Source organism: Carettochelys insculpta, chromosome 17 (assembly GCF_033958435.1).
Source record: "Carettochelys insculpta isolate YL-2023 chromosome 17, ASM3395843v1, whole genome shotgun sequence".
Taxonomy (NCBI): domain Eukaryota; kingdom Metazoa; phylum Chordata; order Testudines; family Carettochelyidae; genus Carettochelys; species Carettochelys insculpta.
Window position 1 is genome coordinate 26,811,738 of NC_134153.1, and position 12,060 is coordinate 26,823,797.

Genomic DNA, 12,060 nt, shown 5'->3' on the forward strand with positions numbered 1-12,060 from the left:
AATTACAACTGGTGGGGCACACTTTCACAGATTTATCATCATATTAGGCTCAATGAAGATTTTGATCGGACAACTGTTTTCTTTTTTTCCTTTGCCTTACACGCAGGAGCTGTGATTTCAGAGCTGACAGATTGACGTCTTAATGAAAATTAGCCCTCTTTAAGCCCCTGCTTTTACTCCGTACAACCTGTATTATCAAAACTCCCACTGACCATCTTAGCAGAGGAAATTACAAAATATTTATAAAGGCAGGAGGCACATCAGTGAAACAAGGCTAACTTTCAATCTGACCATTTGAAGGGCTTACAGGTTACATGTGGGGGCTAGAGCCACGTTGTGAACCAATCACAACCCACTGAAAGAGGAGCATCAGAAGGCATGATGCATAGCATGGGTTGCATGAGGGGCAACACATAGTTCATAGTATGAACTTCATTAGGGAGTCTGTCTATTCCTACCATATAGGCTGTATTGATTAGGCAGAATGGGCTCTATGATAGTGTGAAGGATTTCCAGACCTTTCAAGTCATACATTCAGACACTACTGGTCTGGAGGTTTTAATTCACTTCTGGTATTAGGAAATGGCCCACTCCACACCTGGCTCTCTTGTAACAGTCATTATACTGCCATTATGGCTTTTTTTAGAAAGTGTCCCTGAAGGAAACTGAGAACCCTAATGCATTAATAATAATCTGTTTCTGAACAGAGGCTAGTTGAGAAATCTATTTAAGGAAACAGAGGCATAATGTATTAATAACAACCTTGGGTTTGTCTTGCCTCTGTAAGCTCTATTTCAGGACATTGACAATGATAATATATTCATGATAACCTTTATGAGCAATTCAGGGTAGAGGAGCAATAGAAATTCAGGCACAACTACCGAAGAATTTTATCTATAGGAAAAAGGCCAACGAATATTGATGACCCCATGCGTTGATGGCACAATATGTAAATTATGAACACATGACACCACTATCACCACTGTTCACAGATCATCTGCCTGATGCTCTTCGTCTGCAGCTGCTCTGTCTTTGGCTTCCATTACATCTCCCATGCCAACAGCAGGAGGCTGCAGAGGGCCCCAGTATTGCTCCTCTCCTTTCCAAGCCCTCACTTCTTCTTTTGAAGAACCAGCAATATGGTTTTCTCCACATAGCAGTCATCCAGTGCCTGCTGCATACTGTTCTCTGGTTCTGCTTGCACTTTCCTCTCTGCCTTTGATGCCTGACTCTCTCATCTTTTTTCCTTACTCATCCTGCTAACTTTCTTTTTGGGAGATTTCAACTTCCATGACGATACCCAGTTGTAACGTGCTGACTCTCTCAGCTTCCTTCTCTTTTCTTCTGTGGAATTACTCCAGGGGGCAAATGGTGCAATGAATGCCTGCCATGGAGTCACAACACTGTCCCAGGATGGGATTGTGACATAGAGCTGAAAAAGAGGGTCCTCTACACAACTCTATTAATTCATTTTAGTCCTGACTTCAACGTTGTTGCTGATGTATCAGTTTGGAGTCTCTGTTGATTAGAGACCAACGACCACATGAAGCAGCAGTGCTGGACTATGTGTGAGTGGCTGGGCAGATTGGTGTCTTCTAGAAACCGGGCTGAGGTAGTTAATTCATTCCATGTCTGGCCTAATCCACTTCTGAAGTGAGTTCTCAAACAAATAAAGTTTAGTGCATTGTCTCACTGAGTCTGGACACTACACCTTTTAAATCCACATCATTATATCAAGCTATCAAATTTGAGGAAAAATAGGATGTTCCCCAGCCGGAAGGGTATCAGAATACTAGGAGGCTTGATTTGTTTTCCCAGCAGGGAATATGGTTCAGAAAAAGTGACACAAGTATTACTTTTTTCACATTTAATTGTGGTGCTACAGGAACCTACACTTATAATAACTTTTGGAAGGGAGAGACATGCTGAGGAAAGGCATTTGCATATATCTAACCTAGACAATACAATGAAGCTTTTTGAAATAAATAGCACAGAATGGAATAAACCTGTCAAAAGAATAACATTCAACTGCATCAAAAGACAAAATGCAATAACAAACAGTCTTGACACATGATTAGATTTGTTTAAAGAATAGATTATCAGTCTACCAAACCAGAATATATTAAAGAAAACAATGGAACTCTCTTAAATGAAGTTGAAGGAACAAGACCTATTAGAGGAACAGTTTTCTCATGAAACAAGATTATGTGGGGAGTAGGATTTTTTCCTCTGATGTTCTATTGCCAATTTTAATGGTATTATTTTTGTAACAAATATTTCCTTCCACCAGCTTTCATTTGTCACATTTATTTCTGAGCTGTCCCAACTGATGCACACTCATTTTTCTCAGGCAGTTCCCTCTATTCAATGACAAAATTCCCTTTGGTTGATGATGCACTAGAAAAGGGACCAAAGAGCCTCACTCTGGACTTGATGTTTCTGAGCCTGGGCGGCATCCAGGTATCAAGCCTGGTGCCTTATCTGTTCAATCTCCCAGTGCTGACATCTTGTACAGTAAATATTAAATTGGGAAGAGGAATGAGGCCCAAGTGAAAATGAGCTTCCAGCACTGAGGGTGGAACACACATCTCTACAAGGATTTCATTCAACTCCAGATGGAAGAAGAATTCCCGTCCCACCCCCATTATATTGCACACAACAATTCTGTGTCACATCCCAACACATTACATCCCACACCATTTAAGTTCAGTTGAAGGAAACTGGCTTTCTTTTTCCACATTTAAACTTGCAGGGTAAAAATAAATGTTGCTGGGTGCAAGAAGCAAACTAACAAATAACCAGCCAGTCAGAACAAGCCCCACTCCTGATAACACCTGACACCAGGACAGGCATGAGTCTACACACTGATTGCACACAGCTCTGAAAAAGCATTCGGAGTTAGGTTGCTAAACCCATGCCAAGTCCTAAGCTGCTCCTGTGACTGTGCTGATTTTTGTGATATGAGCTAGTTTAAGAACAGAAGATTACGAGTTCAATTCTGCAGTGCTCTACGGTGTGAAAATCCCACCAATTTCAACAGAAGTTAGGCACAGACCTTGCAGAATCTGATGTTTGCTTTTTTCTTGACCATTACCTAGTAACGGAACCTAGGTCTCCAAAATAAAAAGCAAGTACATTAACCCAACACCAGGAATCATCATGGTCATTTTGAGTGCACTACAGCAGTGCCAGAACATCTCCACACATATGTAGGGTGAAATTCACCAGCTGGAGAGGACCAAAAAGAAGTCAACACACCGCTTCATTGAACGCTATTTTGAGGGTAAGTGTCGCTTTGGCCTTCTACTGTCCCCCTGCATTGTGATAATTTTCACCCTGCATGCAAAACAATGGCAGGTAAGACAAAACCCTCCTTTAAACGATAAAACAACTTCAAAATTGGCTTCCCATGCACACAAAATAAGAAACGACTCTCAAGAAGCTGCTCAACCCCCGGAAGTTTTTAATGACGTTCCTTGTCCTGAACTGATAATCACCTGTGCTCAAGAAGCTGGGTGGGGTTCGTGTGGTCACCTGTTGCCTGCCTAGTACTGCTAAGAACAAGGAAAACAGTTCCCAGGCAGCATGCACAAGAAAAAAAAGGAAAACAAAAATAAAAATGTACCACTTAATGATTAAAATTGCATTTTTTAATTTGCAGGAACTCACATTCAATAGAAATCAATATGAAGGGATAAGGAACCATTAATGAGCCCTTTGCCTTGGTTTCAATCACTTCTTGAAATATATGTATTACGTTCTGAAAATACAGAGGTAATTACATCCTCAAAGAAGAAAATATGCACTGGAGGCCAAGGGGGAGGGAGATCGGTTAATTCCAAAAGAATAGATCAGATTAAAATATAATAACATAAAATGAATGTCATCAAGGAAAATAAGTGGCAAAGTGAAAAAGTAAACTATGTGAATTAAAACTGTGTGGCAGAGAGCTGGTAAATTGGGGTTTAATTTCAAGCTTATTTTTAAATGCTAATAATCATCATCCAAGGCGACTAATACTTTTATAATGCTCGCTGTCTCTCTCTCTCTTTCTCTCTTTTGCACAACAATTTAAATAGATAGATACATACATAAGGGTAATGGTATTAATTAATAATCTAAAACATATTAGTGAATTATGAAATGGCTGCAGGAGACGAGACAAACACACCAAGCTTTCTGATGGATCACCAGTATCCCTGCAAAGGCTGACAGTAACGCCCAGTGAGAGTCTAACCTCCCCTCTTTCCCGCTACTTATTTTGATGGGCCCTATCTTGCCCCAGACAGTGCTGCGAGTAAGAGTGTGTGTAGTGGTAGATGCACTCTAGAAATTCTGCAATCCACCCTAGAATTCCACTGGTTGTACCTTGGAGAATGTGCTGCTGACAGCACTAATGGGTGGAACTAATCCCAAAACACTCTCAGAGGGGTCGCTGGGTTATTCTGTCGTTTCACAAAAAAGACGACGTCCTGTAGCACCTTAATGACTAATAATTTTATTTGTTAGGTAATAAGCTTTTGTGGGTCAGATCAGCTTCTTCTGATATTAGTCTTTAAGGTACAATAGGACTGCTTGTTTTTCCCAAAGCAGTAAATAGCATAAAACCTATGCACCACTTACAGCGCACTAAAAGCATTTGGGACATTAGGGGTGCACAGGCTTTGTTCTGGACTTCTTTTTGGGGTCAACTGCACTCAAAAAGGAGCACAGTGCACACCGAGGAAGAGCAAGCTGCAGAACACAACATGTGAGTGAGACTGCGAGGGACTGGGATTGCCCCTTGCCCCCATTCACAAGCTGGCTTTGCGCTATAGTAGCTAGTGCTGCAGGTAATTCCTTCCTTCGTAATGAATACCTGAACAGAGCTTTGTTGAAATGAAACTGAAGGGCCAAACTAGAGATTTCAATGATGACATAATAGGATTAGGGAAAACTCCTCTGCTGTAAAGAACGTCCATGAAACAAAAAGCAGTCCTGTAGCATTTAAAAGACTGTCAAAATAAATGATTAGGTGATGAGCTTTCATGGGGCAGACCCACTTCTTCAGATCTGGAAAATTCTGATATAAGTACACTGATAAAATGAGACTTCACTGTGACTTAACTTCCACTGCTTATTTAGCAAACAAACAGTTTAAAAAGGGGTTTCTAATTTTCTGAAAGATTTGATATTAAAAGCTAACGCCCTCCCCAGTCCTGATGGAACAATGACAATGGAATGGTTTGTTGAACTTCCTAAGCAATTAAAGTTACTCATCTTTTTGTCTGGTGCCTCACGGCTATAATGTGCCATAATCTCCCACTAACACACTACCTGTCAAGTCTTATTGCTTAATTATTCTCACATTGGAGTTTACTACCCATGTTAATGAGAGTTTAAGAGAATATCTGCCAGACTTAAGCACAGCTAATGGTCTTGATTCTAACCTCACTTTCACCAGTGGAAATCAGGAGTAACTCAACTGTAGCTGATGAAATGTCTCTGGGGTAAAATGTATGTAAGAAAGATCAGGCCCACAGGCTAAAGAGGGAGACTATAAAAGAGCACATTTATTCTCTCACCAGTTCCCAAATGAAATGTGGTCACTCTGTGGCACATGTCAAAAGTCGACTTTCCAATTGCTAACGCTGTCAGGCCAGCTGGGAATCTGAAAGCTTTATTCTTCTTTCTGCCCCAACAGTACCTCCTATAAAAACACTGTAGCCACACCTTAGTGACACATTTGCTACTAATGCTCAAGAGAGAATGGCTCCCTCTTACCCAGCGTATGCTGTTCAAAGAGATTTTGTTTTTACCATAGTTACAAGGTAATTATGGTTACACAAATTAACTTGGCTATTGCTCTATTAGCAGAGATGTGCAACATATTTATAAGCATGGGGTGTCACTCCCTTCTTACAACTATCTGTACAGTAACATGGCTCTATTGACTTGTAAAGAGTTAGTACCAGGAGGAGAAATAGCCTCATGGTGTTTGAGTACCATAAAGCACAGAGAGATTTTAAAGCATACACAGGGTATCTTTTGCTATATGTTCAACTTCTTGCATTTTCCAATCTCCTTTTTCTTCTACTCTCAGCAGGGGTGCCATTGTAGACATGAACAGATGTTCTATCAATGGGCACACTAATCCACTTATGCCTTATCCCTGAGTGTTCTAGTTAACATTATATTTTTGGATGTTGCAAAAGTCATACGGCATAGAGTTACCCCACAGGTTTCCTGTATTTACTCCATTGCCCTAGTTCATGAACAAACATTCAAAACATGTACAGCTGCATTTCATGATTGCCCCAAAATAAAAAGAAAAAAAGCACATATGGAAAACTACATGAACAAAAAAGAAAAGCAAAACAACAGCAACAAAAAAAACCCCAAAACAGAAACCAAGCAAACAAAAACACAAAAAACAACAAACAAACTTCAACACTCAAGATATGAAGACACAATACAATTGCCTGTACATTAAAAGTAATGCTCAGTGAGAGCGAAGGTATATGCACACACGAGTGAGAATGCGAGCGCTTCCTCTACACATTATTTTCATAAACTCCTGCTTTTTTCCATTCATGCCAACCAACAACAATGTTCAGAATGGTGATTACCATGAGACAAAGACACTAAAGCTATGTCTACACTAGAGCAAACTGTTGACAGACGTTACTGTCGGAAGATATCTTCTGACAAAACTTCTGTCGACAGATTGCGGCCAGATAGCAAAGCGGATCAAAAAAAATATCCTTTCTGTTGACAGAACGGCTAACTGGAAGCACAGCAGGCAGGGCTGCCTGGTGACCTGGAAGCCTGGTCTGTCAACAGAGGGCCCCACGGAGCATCTAAATGGCTTTTTTGTTGACAGAAACTGTTGACAAAGGCATTATTCCTCATGGTGGAGAAGCCGAATGCTGTTGGTGACAGTGTTGAGTTTTGTCGACAGTGTTGACAAAACACATTATCTCTGTGTCTACACAAGCCCCTTCCTTTCAGAAGGGGCATGTAAATGAGCAGGTTCGAAAGACGCTAATGAGGCTCTTCCATGAATATGCAGCACCTCATTAGCATAATGGCAGCCCTGGAAATTTGAAAGTGTGGCTTTCGAATCGCATGCCGCCCATGGAGATGGGGACCTTTTAAAAGGACCCCTCAGTTTTTGAAAGCCCTTTCTTCCTAGCACCAGATAGGAAGAAGGGGCTTTCAAAAACTTGGGGGTCCTTTCTGAAGGTTCCTGTCTCCACGGGTGGTGCGTGATTCGAAAGCTGCACTTTCAAATTGCCGTGGCTGCAATTATGCTAATGAGGCGCTGCATATTCATGGAAGCACCTCCTTAGCATCTTTTGAATCCGCTCATTAACATGCCTCTTCCGAAAGGAAGGGGCTTGTGTAGACGCAGCCTATGTGTGTAGATGCTCCATGAATTTTGTCAACAAAACTCTGTAGTGTAGATGTAGCCTAAGTGTCTTGTGCTGCTCTACTCATCCCTATTATGTCTACTGCTAGTATAGATCATCTGAGAGTTCTCATCCTAAAAGGATGAGAATCATACAAGAATGATAGAATACAGGTAAGCTGGTGGCTCTTTTAATAGCTCCACCGGCTAATCAGAAAAGATACATTTGGAAAATTATCTTCAAGTTCTAATGCTTATTTAAACCCACTGCAAACTATCCCAACATAAACAGACCATCCAAACCAGAAGTTCAAGAACAGGATTTCTTGCTTCCTTGCAAGATATGTGGTACTCCTCATGTTTGGCTGGACCACAAGCACAGTAATGCAGCACTCCCACACCCAGTCCCAGAACTAGGAACTTCAGAAGTAAAAGAATTAAATTAAGGCTTTTGGAATATAAAATTACCCAAACTTTTCTAAACCTCAGAAGACGCTGGTCAAAGTTTTGGGCAAAAGTATGTGTAGCTTCTTGGTCTGCCAAACTTCTTTCATTTGTCCCTATTTCCTTCTCACATCCAAACCTCCTCCTACCAGCAGAAAGCCAAGAGAATGTATCTGAAATGGACAAGTAACTCAAGGTTCAGGTAAAGTGATGGGGAAGGGAAGGAGATTTTAAGACACACACAATGATTGGAACCCAGAGATAGGAATTAACGTCATAGCTGGGATGAGGAACCTTTAAAGAGGAAAACAACAAGAAGACTGAGGAGACATTACACAGCAATAGAGCCACAAGAGAAGGAGGGGGGAATGACCCATCCTTTTTGGCTTTACAAGGGTGACACAAGCTATTTACCACACCAGATGTTGCCGGGCTTAGCTGGTGGAATTCCAGCACTTTCATTACTAGGAATTGCAAAGGGAAGGAAGGGTTACCCAATAATCAGATATCCCCAAAGAACTGCACATGGTTTTAGATGTGGTGGGTGGCCTCTTCCCATGTGGCAGTGTGCTTTTTTTTCTGCTACCACACAGCTGTCAGATTTTGCTATATGTTTCCATGATACCTCACAGCTCCCAAGTGAGCGCAGGAAGTAACTACAGGCAATAAATCAGCAGAGGAATTAGGAATCAGCAGAGATTTCTGTCCCTGTTCCAAGGAAAAGTACCAAGAAGAAAAGGACAATGCAATGGAAAAAGATGGTCAAATGCTGCTGCTAATTTCACTGATTTAAATCAGGAGTAAGCCCACTGGCACTGGTGGAGTTATTTCAGATTGTAATAGTATAATTGAGAGCAATATCTTGCCTACAGTTCTGAAGATGCAAAAAACACTTGTGGGACAGCTCATGGCTAGCAACTTGCCGTCCCCATAGAACTCCCATTAAGGGTTTATGTGCACTGAATAAATCTTTTTCCAGTGACTCTTCTTCTTTTATTATAAACACTTTTCTTTATTGGCACCTTTTCCAGCAGAGTAATCATCCCTGCCAAGTGACTCCATAGATATGTCTAACAAAGAGCTGAGAGGCGTATACTCTAGCTTAGGTAGATTTACACTTGCTAGCTCTAACACCAGCAGTGCAGTCATGGCACCCCAGTGGCAACTGGCCTATCCACCTAAGTACATACTAGGGACACTTGCATTCACACAGCTCGCCAAAGTCAGTGCCTGTGCTGTTCCAGCTATACTGCTGTTTTAGGAGGCGAACGCAGTCAGACCTCATATCCAGAAAGGTGTTTTTGGAAATTGGCTTTTTTGCCTGGACAATCCACATCCACTTTATGTGAGCCCCACTATTTGAGTGGTAACTGTAATCAGCTTGTGTCACCATTGCACTTTGACCATACCAGCATTAAGCTTACAACCAGAAGGAAGAATCTCACGTACCTTTTGTTGCTAGTCGGACACAGTTGATTTTAGTCTCCTGAAAACAAAATATAGGAGAGTGTCAGGGTGCTTTAAACTTTTTAAATAAAATACTAAAGTAAAACAGCCTTTTCCTCTGAAAATTTTTGCAGCTTCTTCCTCTTCTATTGAACACTTTGTATTAATCAACTTGTGACGAGTTGTTCCACTAAGTAGCAGTTAGGCAGTTAACGGGAGTAATACATCTATAATTTTTTCTTAGCTGTTTGTGTGAGGAAATATAATGGGTTGATTGACGAATGGGCTTTACCTATTTAACAACCTAATCTGACTGCAGGCAGAGAAGCCTATAGTCACACACAAAAGTACATGCAATTATACATCTAATTTTCAAGAACCATTGTTACAATTAACCCTGCATGTTGCACTTAGATACAGCTGCAGGTTCTGAGCCAAGTACAATGGAGAGGACTGAGCAAGCACATAGCCTTATAAGACACACAATAAACCCTGTCTCATTTTCATAACAGAAGTGGAACCAGGCTACCATTGTGGTAAAAATGGCTGCTCAGCAGAGAATACTGCCAACTCCACATGTTGCATGAAGTTTCCTACTGAAGACCAGTCTCTGGAAACCAAGACCCTAAAAAGCTTGATGCTGGCAGTAAGAAAACATTTCAAAGTCAGTATGGAAATATGAGACCAATGTTTCAGATTGCATGGACCTGGAAGATCATGAGGGAGATGGTCAACTTTTGGATTTGAAATCTTGGGCACCAGTCACAGCAGACTGACAGATAGGGATAAGAACCACTTCAAGCAAGAGAAGAAACATCTTATCTAGTCAAGCCATAGTGACAACATGCACTCAGAGGGAACACTGCTCACTGTTACAGATTTTATGAGGAAAAACACCTATGAACCGAAAACCTACTAACCTACCACTATATGCATCACATTACAAACCAGAGCCCCAGCAATGTCAGTCATATAGTCAAATATACCGACACAGGAACACAGTGATTAGGCTAAAGGTAGGTTCTATAACTGCCTACAAAATGTGTTTGTCAGAATACTAAAACAGGATTTATTCCTTGTGATGGGGGATTTTAACACCAACAAAGAATGTGATAACTACAGCAGGAAAAGAGTGACAGGTAAGTTCCAGTTAGAAGTCATTAAATTGTGTTCTGTGTCCAATCTAGCTCTGGTAAGCACTCTGTTCTTTCATAAAAAAAATACATAAAAACCATGAAATTCACCAGATGGCCAAAGGTAAAAATAAAGAAAAAGAGAGTGATTACATCTGCCTCAGCTCAAGGGGAAGGTCACCTCTCCAAGATGCAAAGGCTTAGCGTGCAGCAGATGTCAGCAGCGACTAGACTCTATGCATTACCAAAATGAAATGAAGAGAAAGACTGGACAACTTTAAACAGCAAGCGGCCCAGAAAATCAGCAGCACAGTGAGGAAAATAAAAGACTACTGTGAGAAATTCCATCTTGAACTAAGGCACAAAGCTGAGGCATCATGCCAGTGAAACCTGAAAAAAAATGGGCAGTGCTCTGAGACAATAAGATTCAAGTTGCAGCACTGGTAGATGGGTATCAACATAAACAGAGCAAGAGCTGGATAAGCCACGAGACAGGGCATCTTACTGAGAAAAAGACAAACACTGAATGGAATACTCCTCAATGCTAATACCAACAGCTTGTTTCCATTGGAGAGAGAAAGAAATGCTTGAGGTATCTGGGGCATGGGCTCTGGATGCCAACAAAGAGACCCTCACATGTAGCTCTCAAGTGAAAACCAACTGGAGTGAGGAAATCAGCCCAAGAAAAACTTTTAGAAGGAAAACTGGAACAGTCAAACATCACTACAGAGCAGGTGGAAGCAGCAAGTAATGATAGTGCTCATGCTCAACATTGGCATGAGAAAGATGTAACACTTGCTGAAAACTGGAAGTTTATACATATGGCTATCGACACACCTAACTGCCTATTTTTACATGGAAATATCTGATGTGCATGCGAAACAAACAGCACACAAAATGATCAGCTCTATCAGACAGATTGACTCAAAATCCAAAGCATCCTAGGTCACTCAGTACAAAGCAGAGAAAACGGCCAAGCCTTTCACCTAATTCCTCTCAGGTTCTGATTTTTTTTTGGGCGAGGAGGGAAGCCAAAGAGCCCAGACCTGAACTAACCGTAGTTTTGTGTTTTGTTTGTCTAAAGCCAAAGCAAAACCATCTTTTTAGCCCATGGCCACTGAACACATACCTCCACAAGTATTCCAAATACCTCGCTCTACACTACAATCATTACTGGCAGGCTATGCTTCCACAGCATGACTGCTTTACATATCATACCAAGCGGCTGCGGTCTAAAGTGTGACTGTGTCAGGCACTCAGGGTTTTCTGAGCACTTATGTCTTTAAACAATCTTGTACATGTCTCAAGTGTAATGAATATTACCTAAATTACCATATGTAACAAGGCTGTATTAATATGTATGTCCTGTATTTTGGAAGTGACAGTATGACATTGGATTGTTGAATATCTCGTTCCCTCTTACTGCAACAATACACACATTTTTCATAGAGTAACTTGATTCAAATGGCACTTTCTTACAGCAAAGCGTGGGACCAACCATCCTTGGTCCTAGCATAGGTGCATGCCCATAGTGGCAAAGGGTCTTCACATCAGTATATACTCCACGTGAAGACAAGGGACAACCACAGCTCTCATGCGCTGCAGAGTAAGAAAAGTGACAATTCACCCATGGGCATAATATCTCCC

The 12,060-nt window shown here is 41.2% G+C and overlaps 1 protein-coding gene across 1 annotated transcript in view; it reads right to left on the reverse strand.

The window, feature by feature from the left end:
• Nucleotides 1-12,060, reverse strand: part of PTPRT (protein tyrosine phosphatase receptor type T) — a 700,719-nt gene that overhangs the window by 128,749 nt on the left and 559,910 nt on the right. The window contains exon 13 of the mRNA XM_075011494.1: nt 9,284-9,320. Coding sequence (XP_074867595.1) covers nt 9,284-9,320 — 37 coding nt within the window. The remainder of the gene's footprint in view (nt 1-9,283; nt 9,321-12,060) is intronic.